Raw genomic sequence first — 18,313 nt, 5'->3', positions numbered from 1 at the left:
CGGAAGCCCCGCTCTGCCAGCTCCCGGGAGCGGTTTGCGGAGGGTGGTCTTACCCATGTGGGGAGCCGCCCCGTGAGGGCCGGGTGCCGGATGATCCCACCCCAGGAGCACCCTGGTCTCTGAGCTGGGCCCTGGGGGACACGCCGGTGGCAATGTGATATGGGGGCTGTGGGGGAAGGGGGCGTGTGGAGCCGGGGGCGGGGCAGTTGTGGAGGCCGGGACTGCAGGCCCTTCAGGGAAGGGGCCCCAAGCCGGGGTTTGAGGGGAGGTGGGAGGGAACCTCGGAAGCCCCGCTTAGCACCCAGCACTGCTCTGTCACATCTGAGGCCAGCGGACCCTTCGGCCCATGATTTTCAAAGAGCCGGCCAGCCCTGAGGCAGCCTGAGTGGGTTCTGGACTCTGCCCTTGTCGCACACAGGCGGGCGACTGTGGGACGCCCCCCCCCCCCCCTCCCTGCCCCGGGCCCTGTGCGGGCTCTGGCCAGGCTGCGTGGAACGACCAGGCCCTCAGGCCCGCATCACCCCACGGGCTCCATCCACCTGGGCCCCGTCCCGGCTCAGGGCAGTTTGCTGCGAGTAAGTGTCCGTGACACTGTCCTCTGGAGACACTGGGCAGGTGCATGATCTCAGGGACCACACCCTCTCACTGGCCTGCCTGGTGGGTGGGGTTTCCACTCCGGTGCTCGGAGCGCAGAGCCCTTCCGGACCTGAGGGACGGCGCCCGGCAGTCTGTGGCAATGGGGGTGGGGGCTGACGGCAGGGAAGAGGCTGACCAAGAGTGAGATGAGCAGACCTTGGGGAAGTTTCTCCAACTGAGGTTTTATATTAATGCCGGGGGCAGGGGCAGAGCCACGGCAAGCCTATACCCTGGCCTCTGACTCCCGCCTTTACTCTGCTTCCTAAGGGGAGGGGTGCTAAGGGCAGATCAAGGGGGGCTCACATGCACCCTCTTGTTTGAGGCAGTCCTCACCGGGGAGGGGGTGGTTCTACGGAGGGCTCCCGAAGGCCCGGCTGGTGACCCTTCCAACCACGTGTGGCCGTGGAGGTTTGGGGGTCACACCCTTCTTCCAGAACACCCGCCAGCAGCTAAGGCCCTCTGGCTGTGTGTCACCTGCCCGCCTTTCCCTGGAGGGGCTGTGGGAGGTTAGGGGGCTCCTCGGCCCCTCACCCCCGCGCCTCGGTCTCACCTGTACCACGAAGGGCGCCCTGGCGATTGCTGGGAACATCTACATGTCTAGGTACACAAAGTCTCAGCCCAGAGGCTGCCCGGCAGAGGGGAGCCTTGTTGTAGATTCCTGATGGCTGCCGGGACTCAGGGACAGCCCGGTCCGAGCACGGCCCTGGGCTGAGGGAGGTGCCGCCTGGCACCCGCACACCAACGTCTGGCGCTCCCCCTCCGAGCCCGGGACTTCCTGGGGCCGGTGCAGCCGGCACACGGAGCCCGCCCTCCCGCTCCGGAGCTCTGGCTTGTGAGCTGGGTGGACCTCACGGAGGGCTCTAGACGGCAGGGGCCTGGCTGGCCTCTGAAAGGCGCCTATTCACCCCGCTGGCTCTTCCGGCCCCCTTTCATATGGCATCACCGCCCGTGACCCGACCGAGGTCCGGCAGGCCCGAGGCCTCTCGCCTCACGGCCTGGGCCCGGCATTCCGGGTGCCCTAGTACAGTGCCGAGGGCCTGGGGAGGAGGAGAGGGTGGAAAGACCGGATGCAGCCGGGCGGCTGCCCTATGCCCCATGTGGGCCAGGTGTTCCACATCAAGCACCCCATCCAAGCCGCTTCAGAGCAGAGACCACGACCCCCTCCTTGCAAAAGAGAACGCTAAGGCTCAGAGACGTGAGGTGACCCCAGTCACTGGGTCGCCAGGATGCAGCCCGGGTCTGGCTCCAGAGCCCGGGCCAGGACGACAAACTGGAAAGAGTCACCGTTAGCAGAACCCTAATCAAGAACGCGTGGTCCTTAAGACAGAGACACGGCCCGGCTGCGCAGCGTGACCCCCCCCACCCCTCCTTGGGACAGACCTGGAAATATGCAGGAAGCCCTGAGCTCTGGCTGTTCCTTGGTCGGTGGTCAGCCGGCCTGCAGCCGCCACCGGGCCTGCTCCTGGTTGGTGCCGGCCCGGGAAGCCCCGAGCGAGGCCAGGGGGAGCAGCAAGGTGGCTGGGGCAGGAGGGGCGCAGGGGAGGGGGGGGGGTGGCTGGGGCCCCGGGGTAGTTTCACTTGTTTCTCCCCGCTGGGGCTCCTCTGGAGAGCGTGGCTGAACAAAAGATCGTACTGGTAAAATAAAGACGCCCTGCACTCTTTGGGGTGCCTTCCATCTACGGCCACCACGGACAATCAGTATCGCCCCTCCGGGGCCCTCCTGAGTGTGGCAGGGCAGGGGAGCCACGTCGACTGGCAAAAACCTCAGGAACTGGGCCATTAGGTGTTGGGGGGGGGGCGTTGAGGTCACATCGCAAAGGGCTCTGGGACCCACTTGGACCAAATCCTGAGGGGCCAAGAAAACTAGGGAAGGGTTAAGGCAGGACAGCGAGGGGCTGCGGGCAGGGAGCGTTGAGGCCCAGGAGTGTGCGGGGGTCAAGTGTGCCCGGCCACCGGTGGGATGGAGCGGAGTGAGGAGCAGCGGGGCAGGCCGGGCGTTCCAATGCCCAGTTCATTGCCCCTCACCCCACGCCCAGCCCTCTGGTCCAAGCATGGATTCCCCCAGGGAAGCCACAAAACACCTGCCCCTGAAAAGCCAAGGAACCCTGGCTTAACCCTCACCTCCCTGAGCCCGGCCACCTCTGCCAACGGAGGACGACTGTCTCCCTCAGTCCTCAGGGGTCATCCCACCCGGCGGTCTGACCAGGTCACTCTCTTGGTGACACCATTCGGAGCTCCCCACACGCTAGACCCCACCCCCCTCTGACCTCCAGTTTCACGAACACGCTCTGGCCCGTGCCGCGTCCACACCGCCACACGCCGGCTTCACGCTTTAGGATTCTCTGCCGCACGCCGTGTCTGCAAAACCCCCGTCTACCGCAGGGTCTGAAGCCCAACGACTGGGCCTCGGCCCACGTTTCCTGCCAGGTTCTCTCCGCCCCCCGCCCCATCTGTGGTCTTCCCTCACAGAACCCGCCCCCAGAGCCTGGGCCACGGCTTGCCCACACTGACCTGTACCCACACCTGTAGTTGGGAGGGAGAATGTCCCCAGCTCCCCTGTACCCTGCCTTCGCCCCTACCCTCATTCTGGGGGCTGAGACAGGGGCATGCAGGAGAGGTCTTGTGTTAGCTGTGCCCCCAGAAGGACCGTCTCTCACAGTTGTTATACTTTAGGAGACGGGCCTACAGACCGGCTAGAACCAGATTCAGATTTCACGTAGGGCCCGGAGAGAGGGGGAAGGCTGCAAGGCCTCAGGCTCCAAAGGCAGCCCAGGGACTTGAGGGCGGGTGCCCTGGGCCTCTGCAGGGTGGGGGCGGGCACGCTCCCCCCAGCCAGGCTTGGTCCTTGCAAATGCAGGGCCCGGGCCCCAGGAACCCTGGTTCTGCCTGACCTACCGGGAGGCTGGGGGTGAGTCACACCCCTCTAAGCCTCAGTCTCCCCTCTGGGTCAGGAACCTGCCCCGTGTCATCACCTCCCTTGCCTCACATCTGCCTGAGCCCCTCCCCACTGCCAGCCTTGCCCAGGATTCAGGATCCGGGTCTGCCCTTTTCTCTCCCGGCTGGACACCTGCCTGTGTGAACAGCGAGCAGTGAGGCCCCACTCAACCCTGGTCCCCTCCTCCAGGAAGCCTTCATTCATGCTCTCGGCCAACCAGCCTACCCTGTGCTCCCGCTCTGGGCAAGGCCCCACGCTGTGCCCCCGGGGGCCATCAGAGCTGGCATAGTCTTGGCATCTGCCACACGTCAGGGAGTCCCAGGCTTATGACAAAATAGGGTGCTGGTGGAGGAGGGGCAAGGAGTGGAGATGGGGGTGGCAAGGAAGGACCAGTTAGGTCTGGACGAGCCTCTGTCAGGCGGAACTCTCTAAGATGGCCCCTGGGTAAAGAATGGTGGGTGACAGGGCCCACTAGAGCAGGAAGCTGCAGGTGCAGGCCTGAGGGACAGGCGGAGGGTGGCTTCCGGGAGGTGACGGATGCCAGCCAGGTGGGTGTGGGGGGAGGTGGCCTGGGAGGTTGGTGAGGCCTGGGAGGTGGTGGCCGCACAAAGGAGGTGGCAGGCGGGCGGCCCCTGGGTGGGCAGAGGGGCCGGGAGCTGGGGAGGAGGAGTGTGAGTATTCCCTTTGTGGGGCCTCACCTCCATCTGCAAAGTGGGGACGTCTGCCTCAGGGCTGCGGGAAGACTCACTGGCGAGGGGCGCGAGTCAGCAGAAGGAGTGGGCTGAAGGGCACTGAGGCTGCCGGAAGGAGTGGTGGGTGCTCACCGTGGTGGGGGGCGGGCGGCGGGGGCTCTAAGCCCACCTGCAGGGGCGGGGGCGGGGCTTCCTGCACCGTCCAACGCGTCTCGTGCTGCCAGCCCCGGGCTTGTGCCGGGAGAATGGTGGCCCCGGTGGCCCTGGGATAAACCAGTAAAGAGGGCAGACGTGGGCTCTGCCTCTGGAGCTCACAGCAGCCAGACATCCCGGGAGGTTCCTCTGAGCCCAAGCGCGAACCCCCTGCGGTCAGTATAATAACAGCTCCCTGAAACGTCCTTAATTCCCCATGACCCTGCATGGCAGAGGCGACTCTGCAGATGCGATTAAATTAAGGCCCCTGAGATGGGAGCTTGTCCTGGATCATCTGGGTGGGCCCGATGTGGTCACAAGTTTCCTTAAAAGTGGAGGAGAGAGGTCAGAGAAAGAGACGGGAGCAAGGTCAGGGAGATGCAATGCTACCGGCTTTGAAGACGGAGGAAGTGGCCAAAAATCAAGAAATGTGGGCGGTTCTAGAAGTTTCTAGAGCTTCCAGAAAAAAAATGCAGCCCTTGCTGACACCTTGATTTTAGCCCGGTGAGTCCTGAGTCCGGTCTCTGGCCTGCGGGAGACAACGAATTGTGCTGTTTTAAGAGACCTAAGATTGCGGTAGCTTGTTCGCAGCAACAGGAAGCTAACACGGCATCCAACCCACGTACACTGTGGGGAAGGGACTGACCGAAGACCCGGGCTGACACGAACAACAAAACAGCGCCTCATCAGTCTTGCTGTGAGTGGGGCCCCAGGGGCCCCGGCAAGCTTAGCGGGGTGTTCAGGGGCTTCGCACAAGTCGGCCAGATATTTGAAATTTATCACTCCAACCCTCAAGCCCAAATATTTCAATTGATTTTAATGTCAACAGAAAATCCCTTACGTATTTGGAGCCTCTTGAAAGGAAACGTAACCGCCCCTGCTCTTCGCCTGTGCTCGGTGACTGGGGGTAACTACAGACAGCAACGGCTGGGTGCAGCCGGGACCCCAAGGGTGGGGCAGGGCTCTGTAGCCCTGAATGGCCCCAGGCTGTTCTGTGACAGACCATCACCCTCTCTGTGGCACGGAGAAGGGGGTGTCACCCCGAGGCTGCAGAACCAGTCTGTCGTTGACGTGGGGCACCACGGACAGGGCCGGGGTGGCGCATGCTCACGGGGCCTCACGGGGCCGCCAAGCGCCACCCTGCGCTCAGTCTTATCCTACCTCCCTAAAAACGAGCCCTGTTGACACAGGAAGGTCACTGGCATCTCAGCCACCGGGGGACTGCAGCACGCGTGCCCTGCTCTGGCGGAAGCCTGTACCGTGACTATAATGGGCACTGCTCATAGCAGACGGTTTCCAGGGCATTCCGGCTCTGCCTTTCCTCGCTAGTCTCTGCCCTCTCAGGAGGATCCGGGTCAAGGGGGGCAGACTCTGGAGCTGGGTGGCCCAGGGTCGGACCTTGCCCTCAAACCCTTCAGTGTCTTGCCTCCCTCATCTGCTCCTGGGCCACAGAACAAGGTCCTTCCCTCTGCCTGTTCTACCGCATCCCCTCCAAGGACCCCAAAGAGGGCTCACGTGCCCACCAGCCACAGGCTCCGTCACACCGGCCAACGATGCCCATCCAACTCTGGTTCCCTTCACGGTCTACGCTGCTCTTTCCACACAGGGCTGGGCTCTGAATGTGATGCCCCAGGCGTGCTCTGACCAGCACAGGGGACAACGGGGCTGGCGACCTCCCTCGTTCTCCATTGTCGTGCCTCCGTTCACACAGCCTGGGAGCAGCCGTCCTCGCCAAGTGCTGCTAATTAGAGCCTGAAGTTCAGTAGGATCCCAAGTCTGTCCCACATGGGCTGCTCTCAGAGGAGACAGGTGCTAAGAATTACGGGCTCTCGAGGGAGGGGCTCACCAGTGCTCTAGACGGCGCCTTTCATGGAACCCTCAAGGATGGTTACTTAGCTCTGGGTCCTGGAGAGTCGTGGGCACGCCTGCTCGCTGAGGCCTTCAAGCCCACCCCGTGGCCATTTCCAGCCCTTCCCAGGCCAGCCCAGACAGCCCAAGTCAACATGACAGTCCCGTCCAGAGAGCTTGTGGAGAGGGGACTTCCAGACAGAAGTCCCGTCTGCCCGTGTGACCAGAGGCGAATCCTCCAGACCCCCTGGACCCTAGCGTTCTTGTTTGAGAAGCAGGGCGATGCCTGTCTTGCCCGGCATGGACTTCAGGCTTCACAGAACACTGTCAGCCCGGCTCTCCTCTGCTCCTCGAAGCTCCACCAGGGAGGGGGTCCTCAAGCCTAGTTCCCAGCACGAAAGGCCCCGTCCCTCCCGTGGCCCCATTTACGTTTCCCTTCTTCCTAGATGCCTGGACTCTTTTGAGGTCCGTATGAGGACCATGAAACTAGGTGACCTCTCCGGGACCCCGAGGCTCTGACTTCCACGGCCCCGGGACCCTGACGCTTAGGATGGGCCACACAGCCGTGACCTTCGGGCTAAGCTCAGCTGCGAAGGGTAGTATGTGACTGCGGGCAAGCCAGAGGACCCCACGAACTTCAGTTTCCTCCTCTGGGACATAGGAAACGTACCACCTGACCCACAGCGCCCCAGGCTGGTGTGCCACAAGGAAGGGTGTGACAGTCCCAAGCGACCCTACGGTTGTGCTCCAGAGGCCCGGGCAGCTGGCACCGCTCAGGGGCCAGCAAGCACAGAACTGGAGAGCTGAGGGCAGGGGGATGGATGAATGAGGGGCAGACTTGCCCCGTGCTTCCGCAGCCTGAGCTCGATGGACGAGCAGCCAGCCGGGTCCTCCTCCTCCTCCTCCTCCTCCTCCCCCCTCCCCTGCTCAGGGTCAGCCACACCAGCAGGCCGCCCGGGCCACCCTGGGCAGCGCCAGCCGTTTCCGGGCGAGCCTCCCTAGAATCTGGGTCCAGCCCGGGGCCAGTGTCTGGAGCGCAGCCGCCATCACACCTGCCCCCTCAAGACAAGCGGGGGCCTGAAGCGGGACCGGCACAAAATGGGCCAGGGCTGTCCCCGTATGCCCACCTCAGGCTGGGTCGTTCACAGAGTCAGGAGCCTTGGGGCCGGAAGGGGCCGAGTGAGTCTTGCTTTGACCTTAACGGTCCTCTCCTCTCTGGGTAGCAGATTTCCCAACTATCAAGCAGGCCCCGGAGATCCCCTGGCCCTGAATCTAGATGGGTCTTTTTCGCCCTGAGCGTGGCTTCCCTCCTTGGCAAGGAGACCGAGAGGCACTGTGCTGCCTGAATCGCTGCTCTGCGCTAATGCCCTCCTTTGCTTCTGTGTCTCAGTGTCGCTTTGCTGACCTCGGGGCTCCCGACAGCCAATGTGGGCATTTACGGTGGGTAGAGGGGTCTCCTTACCCGCAGAGGCCCCCAGACACTGGCTCTGGGTTCTTTGCTACAAACACACAGAGAGATACACGTGTTTGGTGAAGGGCAAAACCTTTAACGAGGGAAAAGCGAGTTCACATCTGGAGTGGAGCCCCCTCCCCCCCCGCTCGGACACGGCACGCGCGGGCACACGCCGGGGGGGGCCCCCCCCCACGCACGCACACCCCGCACGCCAGCACGCACTCCCGGCCCCACACCGCAGCACGCACGCACGCGCACGCACACGGACAAGGGTGCAAGTACAACAAAGGAAGTGGAAGAAAAGTGTTACCCATGAGGAGCCGCCGTTTCACCCGCTTGTCCACATCAGCTACTGACGTGGCATTGAACTGAGAGCGCTCAATTGCAGCCTCATCCTTCTCTAAAACACAAGTAAGGGACAAACACGGAGCCGCTGGTTAATGAGAGCCCACTTCCCGCGGCCCAAGACAGTCAGCCTCCCGGCGTGGCGCACACACAGCCAACACGGCGTGCCGGGCCGGCGCGGCGTCTGCGCCGAGGGGCCGATCCCGGGAACCTCCAAGGGCGTGGTCAGGGCAGGGGCGAGGAGGCGGCAGGGTGGGGGGGGGGGGTGCGGACCGGGGGCGGGGGCGGGGGCGGGGCGACCACACGAGGGCACAGACGGGACGCGGGGCCCATCTGCCGACAGACAGAGCAGGCGGCTTGAGGTCAGAGTGGACGGACCCAGCCGCGGGGGGCCGCGGAAGCAGACGGCACGGCCTCAGCGCTCGGGCAGACACACGTGACTGCAGACACCCCGGCTCAGGCTGGACGGGCAGGCACAGGACGAGGCACAGGACAAAGGGACAGGGCCGCGAGGTCCGGTGATGGCTGTGCCTGCACAGCAGACGCCCCGTCTCGAGGGCACGGACGTGCGTCAGACACTCATGCAAAGTTAAGAACAAAACACCCGGGAGAACAAACACACGCACAGCGATGGACCCGGTCCGACGGACAGACAGACAGACAGACAGAACAGGGGCTCGATTGGGGCAGCGCTGGTTGCCTGCTTGTCTATAGAGGACTAGAGCGAGACATTCAAGTGCTTGACAGGGGCCGCGAGAGGGGCCAGTCATCTCAGGAGCGTGCGGAGAGAGAGGCGGGCCGGCCGGCAGCATCCTGGCCGTCGGGCAAGACGCTGTGCCCCGATGCTGCCCTTGGAGGCGCACGTGAGGTTAGTGGCCAGGAGGTCCTCGGCTCGGCCGGAGGTGTGTGGGGACACGGGCTCCCGAGGGGGGGGGAGCCCGCGCGGCGGTGAGCGGAGGCACACGGGTGGTTCTCCTGGCCCGCGGGGGGCGATGGCCCAGGAGCTGGGTCCGGAGGAGGAGGACCGCTAAGGGGAGGGGCGGGAAAGAGGGGGCGAGGGAGGTTACGTCAGAGAGGAGAGTTAGGCAGGGGCCTTGACATGCGGCAGACGCTAAAAGGTAAAAAAATGAGGAACGACGAGGCAGGTGGACAGAGACAAGATGCGTGAGACGAGGCTGGGTGGGTGTCTGGCCGGCGGCTGAGTGCGCTGGTCCCGTGGCCGGCGGGGGCCGCTGCGCTGCAGACACAAACAGGGAGGGCGACCCAGCAGACAGACAGGAAGGGGCTGGGGGGCCCTGGGGGGGCCCCCCCCGGCAGGACAGTGGAGACAGGGAGAGAGGCGGGAGAGGGGGGGTTCTAGATGGGATCAGGCTGCAATAGAGACACTAGTCTGAGACCAGGTTTTGCTTTGAAAAAAAAAAAAAAAATTTTTTTTTTTTTTTTCGTTTTTTGGTTGTTTCGTTCGGTTTGGCTTTTGGCTCTGAAAATGCTTAATGAACGTCGGTTATCAGACAAGACAGGCAATCAGGGACCATCACCAGAAAAGCAGGAGGAATGAGATAAGATGAAACCAAAACGGCCGTCTGAGAGGAGACCACACAGAGGAAGGGAGAACCACGCAGGTAGCAGCCCCTGGGAGACAGCCGGGACCAGGCTGAGACGCTGGGGGCCGGCCCCGGCCCCGGCGCCCCCGCTCGGCCCCTCACAGGACGAGGGAGCAGTCGCGGGGACAGAAGGCGGCAGCAAACTCTGGCTCCCCGGCCCTGCCTGCTGGCCACTCCTTGTGTGAATATCTTCAGAGTCAGTATGAAGAGACGCCCCCCGCTCCCGCCCTTAAAAAGAATAGACGTGACCACCGACCGTGGGCTTCTAAGGCTGGCTGACGTTGGAGGGAAAGAAAGCAGAGGATGGACAAAGGTGGGTGGGTGCCAACTTTGAATTCTTCTTTTTCTCAGCTGGAAGATGTGCTGTTATGTTTGGGTGGGAAGCTCCGTTAGCTCAGGAGCGGAAGCAGCTAAAAACACCCAGAGTCCCCCCCGCCCTACCCCGGGATTCTTCCGTCCGTCTCCCCTGGTGTAGACGATGAAGACTTAGAGCCGCTTTCTGAGCAAACCCCTTGGCTTTCTAGACTGTGGCGGGCAGCTCACGTCGCTAGTGGGGCCAAGATGCAGGTTAGGCGTATGTGCTGTGCGTCCCCGTATCGGGAGGGAAACCCCTGCGCTTTAAAGACAGAAGGTCCCCTCCTCGGGCGCACACACCTTCCTCCTCCCCACAGGCCACCCCCCTGTTGAGGAGGAGGACCCGCAGAGAGCCCACAGTGACACGGAGCGGAGGTGCTTGGTCCTGGGTGGCTGGATGGCCCTGGGTAAGTCTCTACAGAAGGCTTCCCTCGGGGACGTCTGCCGGCCCCCTCGGTGGGGACCTGGGTGCTCCTTTTCTTGCTCCCTCAGGCTCACTTCCTGGGAACCGGGCCGCGGTGGGGTGCTGGCCAACGGCAGGGCCACACGGTGCACCCTGGGGGGGCGGGGGGGCGCACGGGTGCCAGTGCCGGGCACACTTACTTACCGATGCACGTCCGACCGTCTGAGTGGAGGGCGTACTTCTGGTGGCAGCCACACATGGGGCCCGTGTCTGTGTCCTCACAGCTGTGCTGGCAGCCTCCGTTTCCATAGTTACAGGTTACTAGTTAGGCCCAAAGCGTACATACGTGTGTATAAAAGGAACAACAACAAAGAGGATTAGTTTATCGGTGCTGGTTGATTCTCTTAAGGGATGGGGCGGGGTGCAAAGTGACGGCATAAGATAAACAGCGAGTAAGCACACGTTTCCCTGCACTTCAGCCCCACCAGGGTCTTGGATGGGTTTGCTCGCTCCCTGGGCGTGAACTGGGGTAGGACGGGTGGACTCGGGTCGCGTGGGCTTCAGGGCCGGCTCCAGCTGACAGACGCGGATGGTGTTCGGGGAAGAAAGCGCTAGGGGAGACAATTTTATCCTTCCTAGGTTCCAGGGGCACATCGACACTGCCTGTCTGGACGGGACAAGTGTCTGTTAATGCCGGGCATGCCCTGCCAGGCGAGGGAGGGAGGTGGCGGGCCCGTGGCGAGGGGGACACTCATTCCGCGTGCGGGAGGGTGTCCCCACGGAAGTCTGCTCCCTCCTAGTCCCAGCGGCCGTCTCCACCCGTATCCCCTCAGAGCCCGGATCCCCCGGAGGCAGTGTTCAAACAGACAGAACATATGCACGTTAATGTCATCTCAGGTGCGCTTTTGAGAATGACCTCTTATGGAAACACGTCACGTAGTTTGCAGCGTCTCACAGAGTCTTAGAACGTTTCACGGCATCAGCGACCCGGGTCGGCTAAAAGGGGGCCGAACAAAACACAGCCAGTCTGAGGTAGGAGAAGGTAAATTCTGGTTTATTTAAAAGAAAACCGCTTGTTATCCCGTCTCAGGGTGAGAAGTATAGCCGAAGGAGATCCGAGATCTCTGTGCGAGGGGTTCTCGCAGCCCCCGCTTTACTCAGCTCGTAAGATGACAGGGTGCCCATCGCCTGTATGCAAACGGTGCCCCAGGGCCTTGAGGACGGGCTGTCTTCCTGGCACCTTAACCACTTATCTAGAATTCTATCTTACGCTCTTCATGTATTTGGCAGAACCCCAGTGATGATCAAATATGCAAAAATAAATCTCAGGCCAACCACCGTCGGAGGGGCCGAAGATTCCGGAGTGGCAGTCTGGATTAATGACGCTCCTTCGGGTGGCAGCTCCCCACGACGGGTCCCAAGCATTCCAGAACCGAGGCCCGCGGCCGCCTCTCCCAGGCACCCCTCTCACCCAGGGCACGGCATAGAGCCTCCAGGGCGTCTGTCCCCAGCGATGGCGGGGACCCTGTCAGCCTGGACACGTGCCGTCTCCCTGCCGGCTGAGGAGGACACGAAGAGAGTGGCTTCTGCTCAGTGTCTCAGATGCCGTCCTTGCAACCAGGGACAGGCTCTGCTGGGCTGCCTCTGCCACAGGGAGCTAACGTCCCGTCTGGAGGAGGAACCCAACCTCCGGGGTGACATTTCGAGGACGTGCACAACTCTTCAGGAAGCACAACGGGGACTTGGAGTGCGGAGCCCCTCTGGCCCCTTCTCCACAGGAGCATCTCTTCTCTCAGCTTTCCCGGGGAGCCCGGCAGCCTCCCGTCTCTGAAACAGCTCAGCTCTCTGCCTAGGAAGAGCCCCGGGGAAGCCAAGGGCAGAGGCGGCCACAGATTTCAGGTGAGGGCAGAGCCCCAGGCACAGCCCCGCCTCGGGCTGGACGTCACGCACCTCCCCAGATTGAGAGAAGCTTCGTTTCACAGAGGGCAGGGGTGCAGGCGTGAGGAGGCCGTGAGGACACCGCAGACAGTTGTTTCCAAGCTCTGGGCTTCAGGAGATGGGCCGCGCCCTGCAAACGACTCCGAGGGCGAAGGTCTGTCTGAGGCAAGCTGGGGGAGGGCCGTGCTGAGGGCCCCGTGCTCCCCCACACGGGCGTGCCCGCATCTCATGGACCGTGGGGGCCGGGCTAGTGAGCACCGAGAGCGCCCACAGCTTGTACGTGGAAGTGCGTGCTGGCACCTTGAGCTCCGGGACCACCAAGAAGGGATGGAAAAAGCCCCTCTGGCCCCGGCGTGGGCCCTGCACTCTGGATAGAAGAGTTGGGTGCCGAGGCCCTGCGGTCCTGCTGGCCCACGGAGGCGGGCTAAGCCCCCAACCCAAATCCGGATGTAAAACTTCCTAGACCTCAGTCGGCCTCAAGGGCCGGGGGGAGAGCCTCAGAGCCAACTTTATGCTAACCCTCCCTGCACAGGAGGGCTGCGGTCACCCATTCCTTGCCCCCAGGACCGGTATCCGATTCTATAAACACCTTGGCTATACAGAGCCCCCGCCAGCAGAGAGGGCGGGGCTTCTATTTCTTTCACCAGGAAACATGCGGGTCGAGGGCTTGAGTCTTCTCGCTGAAGGGTGGGGAGGTGGGGGGGGGGGTTACTTCCCGGCTCACAGAGGGCCCTGCCTTGTCCCTGACCTCTCAGATCAGCTCGGCCCCTCGGAAGACGTCCTCTGAGCAACCTGTCCCCTTGCAGTGCTCATCCCAGACGGTTCAGTGGGTCCCAGCCACCGCCTGTGGCTCACAGAGCTCTCTCCCCAGCACCCAGCTCAAGGCTTGGCCAGTCTTGCTGTGGAAGGAACACTCTTTACTTCTGGCTGAGCCTGTCAACAAGCCTGCCCGGTGCACACGTGCTTGTCCCTGGCCTTGGTCCGGAGGACTGAGAAAGCTGCGATTCTGCACTCTCGGTTCTGAAGGGCACCAGGCGCAGCGGGTTTCTCTGTAGTTAAAGGAACTGTCCGATGCAGAGGACAGAGGGCCTGGCAAAGTCCTGGGGCTGGAGCCGGGCACTCGCCCGTGGTGACCGCCCACACGCTCATCTGTGAGGCCCCACAGGAAAGGCCGGCCACAAGGAGGGAGGCTGCCCGCATCTCGGGACGTGCCTGGGGAGAAGGAAGCATCTCCACTTCGGGGAAAGGACGCATCACGAGTGGGGGCTGGAGCACGAGCTCCTTGGAGACAGGGACTATGTCTAGTGCATGTGGGTCCCCAAGACCTTGGTGACTGAGGAGCATGGGCTGGGAAAGGTGTGGCGGCCACCCACAGAACAGCTGATGACAGTCACGGACTAAGGTCGACAGGCCGGCGAGGGCCAGCTGTCTTCTCCACAGAACGAAGGATGGAAGCAAGGCCAGTTTCTCTGTGAGCGCTGGTCAGCTCAGTCTCCTGTTTCAGTGGCAAGGCTGGGGCTGCTTTCTCTACCGGGAATCAGATTCGGACTCCTCCACACCTTTCTCTGCGTCACAGAGCGGGGCTGGAATGAAGCAGGAGTCTCTGGCCAGACGTGGGCAGCAGGCGCACCGGCCTCCCTCAGCTCTTCGTACACACAGAGCAAACGCGGCACCACGGTGGGCATCCCAGCTGCCCAGTGAGCCGAGGCTGAACCTGCCACTCCCCACGCAGCTGCTGGGAGCTGGGTCTGACGCTCTTGGGGACTCGTGTGTTCGGCCACGGTCCTGCTTCGTTTGCGGGCTCCCAGTCCTCCCGGGGAGGACCACATTAAGGGGCTGAATGACACCTGTGCCCCGTGGGCTGACCTCCAAGCTGGTCCTGAATGGCACCTTTGGCCAGAGGCCTCATTCAACCCAGATCTCCCAGGGAATCACCATTTACAGTGGGCCCCTCGGGGGCAGCCTGCAAGCTCCGATCTGTGATCCTGGAAATGAGGTCAGCGCGGGCTGGGCTGGGACCCCTCCCCCGCCAAGCTCCTTTCCTTCTTTATACCATCCTGTCACCAAGGGCCACCCTGGCCCACCGGGAAGCCTGGGCTTGTAGGTCTCTGTGCCACAGCCCTCCATACCCTGGGAGGGCTCGGCTCGGGGCCCATGGGTCTCTGGGGTCAGGGTCACAGCTCGCACCGGCAGGGCTATTGAGCAGGGTCCTGCCCCGGGGCTGTCGGTGATTCGTGCCAGGTGGGGAAACCGCCGTGTCTAGCGATCACAGCCCTCATCCCTCATGCCTCCCCAGGCCTCTTCAGGGACCTGGCCCTCCTCTCGACCCCGAGGGGCGGAGAGCCCTCCCGGGGAAACGTCCAGCCGACTGGACAGATCCCCCCACCGCCCAATAAAGCAATGGCAGGAGACGCGTGGGGATGTCTGACCCATTTGCCTCCATCCACCTACGTGTGCAGTCCTTCTGGTTCTGGGCAAGGTCAAAGCCGGGCCTGCAGTCACAGGCCACCCCACCTTTGGGCGTCTCCCGGCAGATGTGGGCACAGCCGTGGTCTTTGTTCATGCAGTTCATACCCTCTGGGAAGAGACAGATGAGAGAGAGACACAGAGAGAGAGAGAGAGAGGGGACCGGGGGGAGAGAAGAGAGAGAAAATTTCAGGCTGAAGAGAGGCGGCCTCTAAAACGTCACCATCAAGTGCAGCGTTCTGGGGCCGCCGTTAGCATGTGCACCGTCCGCGCACGGAGGGGTGTGCACCTAGCCGTCCAGCTGGAGAGGTCTTGGGGAGAAACCAGGGGACCCACGGAAGAAGCGGTCCCGCCCTAGGTCGGATTACGGAACCGAGTTCAGGTCGGGGCTTCGGACCGCTTCTCTACTAAAGCAGGCGCGGTGGCATCTCAAACGATGGCGGCAGGCAGCACTCTTCGGATTGCATCGGATGGGCACGCGGCCCTGCGCAGCAGGCGGCTGGGCCCCGAGGGGACGCTGACGGGTCAGGGGACCGCGGCGGGGGGGGGGGGGGGTGGCAGCAGCAGTCAGGAGATGTGTTGTGGCCTGGGAGGTGCCGTCGGCCCCGCGCGGCCACCCCTCACCGCATTCCTGCACGAGTCAGAGGCAGCCGTGCTACTCTCTTGGACCTCAGGGTGGCAGAGGCTCGTCTTCACCAGCCCCACGGCCACGCCCTGACCTACACACCACCGCCCAGATGCCAGAGGGGGGTCTGTCTCTGTCCCCGGTCCCTGCAGCGTGCCCCAGGACCCGAGGAACCCTCACTCCCAAACGCAGAGCCCCGTACGACCTCCGTCTTCGTCCGTATGCCCCTGTACCCCCCTGGAGCCTGTTCCACGTCCCGGGGCACGCGGGTCACCATTGCCACAATCTCAGCCCGAGGCTCCTGCTGGTTGGCAGACGCTACTCTTTCAAGGCAAATGTTTGTAGACCTCAGCTGCCTTGTTCTGCGAAGACTCAGCCCCCCGCCTTGCTCGTTGGGAGGCATCAGAGAGGGGAGCCTGCCCCAGGGTCCTGGGGCCGGGCCACCCCACCACCTGCTTGTGTCCCCACCCTGTAGCTGGAGCCCTGCCCCTGTCGCACCTGCTTGGCGGGCCTTTCCGACTCGTCCTCCCGGCCGGGCTCAGAAGCCCTGTCCCTCACAAGGCCAGCTGTGTTCCTGTCTCCTCTCTTTCCAGGCTCCCCGAGACTCTACTGGGGCTCCAAACCCTAGGCAGGAGCAATGTGCTCGGGCTCCTTGCCCCTATAAAGGCAAGCGCTCCCTTCAGAGGTGGGGAAACCATGCTTGAGACACCGGCCCAAAGGCCCACGGTACGCTGAGAGGCATCACAAGGACGTGGACCAGCACCTCAGACTCTAAACCTCTTTCCCACTCCTGGCCCAGAGGCCTTGTGGAGCGCAGAGAGCTGGGCCACCCTGAGTTTCCAGGGCAAGGACCATGGATCATTCACCTCGAGGCTCCAGAGGCCTGGCCTCCAGTCATTGCTCGCGGAGAGTTACATGGAAATGTTCCCTGAGGGCTCTGGCATAATGGGGACAGTGAGGAGCGCCTGGGGTGGGCCATCTGCCTCTCTCCTCAGTCACCCGTAGTTCCTGGGACATTCTCCCCACCCCGGGAGCCTGACTGGAGTGGCTCGGAACCCCTCCGGTTGACCCCAGTTGATGTTTATCTTCCTGGTGATTTGTGAGGAGTTTCCAGGATTTATGAGGTCACTGGGGTCAAGTGAGAGGTTGTAGGTCACAAGTCCATCAAGAGGCTAAGGGCAGATGAAAGGAGGAGCTGCTGTCCGCCCACACAGCGCCCTGAGACCTTACTTCCAAGTCCTACCCGAGAGGAGCCAGCCTTGGACTGAGGGAAGGAACGCCATGGGCGGGGACACATGGGGGCCTCCCTTCCCCTAGGTGGCCCACGTGTGTGTCAGGACTGGCTCAGTCTTGACCCTGTCCACTTTAAGCATGGGTAGTGGCGGCGGGGGGCGGGCAACTGAGATCTGACATCTATTTAAAAACACAAACACCCTTGGGGCGCCTGGGTGGCTCAGTCGGTTGGGCGTCCGACTTCAGCTCAGGTCACGATCTCGCAGTCCTTGAGTTTGAGCCCTGCGTCAGGTTCTGGGCTGATGGCTCAGAGCCTGGAGCCTGCTTCCGATTCTGTGTCTCCCTCTCTCTCTGCCCCTCCCCTGTTCATGCTCTGTCTCTCTCTGCCTCAAAAATAAATAAACGTTAAAAAAAAATTAAAAAAAACAAACAAACACAAAAACCCTGGCAGCTACAACCAAGATGTATTTAAAAAAAAATTTTTTTTTCAACGTTTTTATTTATTTATGGGACAGACAGAGACAGAGCATGAACGGGGGAGGGGCAGAGAGACAGGGAGACACAGAATCGGAAACAGGCTCCAGGCTCTGAGCCATCAGCCCAGAGCCTGACGCGGGGCTCGAACTCACGGACCGTGAGATCATGACCTGGCTGAAGTCGGACGCTTAACCGACCGCGCCACCCAGGCGCCCCCCAAGATGTATTTTTAAATTTTTATTTATTGGGCGGGCAGAGAGCCCGATGCGGGGCTCAAACTCACGAACCCGGCGATCATGACCCGAGCCGCAGTCAGTAGCTCAACCGACTCAGCCACCCAGAGGCCCCACAACAGAGAGTTTTAAAAAGTCTAAATATCAATAAAATGAAGAAATGGCCACGAGTAAAACCTGCACTTTGCTCAGCGTGCTGACCTGTGGTTTCACCTGACTTGACTACCCATGTTGTTCCTTCACCTCACTTTCCTTACTTATTCCAGGCACGCGGTTGGACAGACGTAGAGCGTGACCAACGACCCAGCAGCGGAACAAACAGGGCTCCTTGTAGGAAGCTTCAAGTTCATCCGGAGAGACAGCCCCTTCCTCTGGCCAAAGTCCACAACAGCACCCGTGCACGCCTGGCGGACGGGGGCGCTGCGCGACGCGGAACCGGGAGTGGGGGTGCAGACGGGGCTCGGGGTGAGCGTTAGGGTCAGCCCGCTGCCGGGGTGCGAATGCCCTAGCATGGCTGACGCCCAGCGCCAGAAGAGGTCCCTGGAGGTGCAGCTGGGGAGCGGTGCACAGCCGGCCCTTGCGAGCCGGCGAGAGCCAGCCTCACCAAGGTGGCATGGCTCTCTTCGGTCACTGCCAAGGCAGCAGCTGTGGGCAGGGGCCTGGCCTCCTTCCCGGTTGCGTGTCTCAGAAAAAATTGCTTCACTTCTTGAGTCTCTTGCGTAAAACGGGAATGATAATCTGTGCTCCACAGACAAGACAGCGTAGGTATTCCGACGCTAGGTCTTTCTATGGGGGCACTGAAGGCCGGGATCTTCTGCGGATCTGGAGAGAGGTCCTCACGGGGACCTTGTCTAGGCCCAGCAGCCCCCCCCCCCCTCG

General features: G+C 62.3%; 1 protein-coding gene across 1 annotated transcript in view; it reads right to left on the bottom strand.

The window, feature by feature from the left end:
• SCUBE1 (signal peptide, CUB domain and EGF like domain containing 1) overlaps nucleotides 1–18,313 on the bottom strand; it is a 147,258-nt gene that overhangs the window by 45,395 nt on the left and 83,550 nt on the right. The window contains exons 6-8 of the mRNA XM_040491819.1: nucleotides 14,852–14,977; nucleotides 10,667–10,783; nucleotides 8,067–8,156 (exon numbers count right to left, since the gene is read on the bottom strand). Coding sequence (XP_040347753.1) covers nucleotides 8,067–8,156; nucleotides 10,667–10,783; nucleotides 14,852–14,977 — 333 coding nt within the window. The remainder of the gene's footprint in view (nucleotides 1–8,066; nucleotides 8,157–10,666; nucleotides 10,784–14,851; nucleotides 14,978–18,313) is intronic.

Source organism: Herpailurus yagouaroundi, unplaced genomic scaffold, assembly GCF_014898765.1.
Source record: "Herpailurus yagouaroundi ecotype Mexico unplaced genomic scaffold, PumYag 182, whole genome shotgun sequence".
Taxonomy (NCBI): domain Eukaryota; kingdom Metazoa; phylum Chordata; class Mammalia; order Carnivora; family Felidae; genus Herpailurus; species Herpailurus yagouaroundi.
This window is presented reverse-complemented; position numbering and strand designations above follow the sequence as displayed.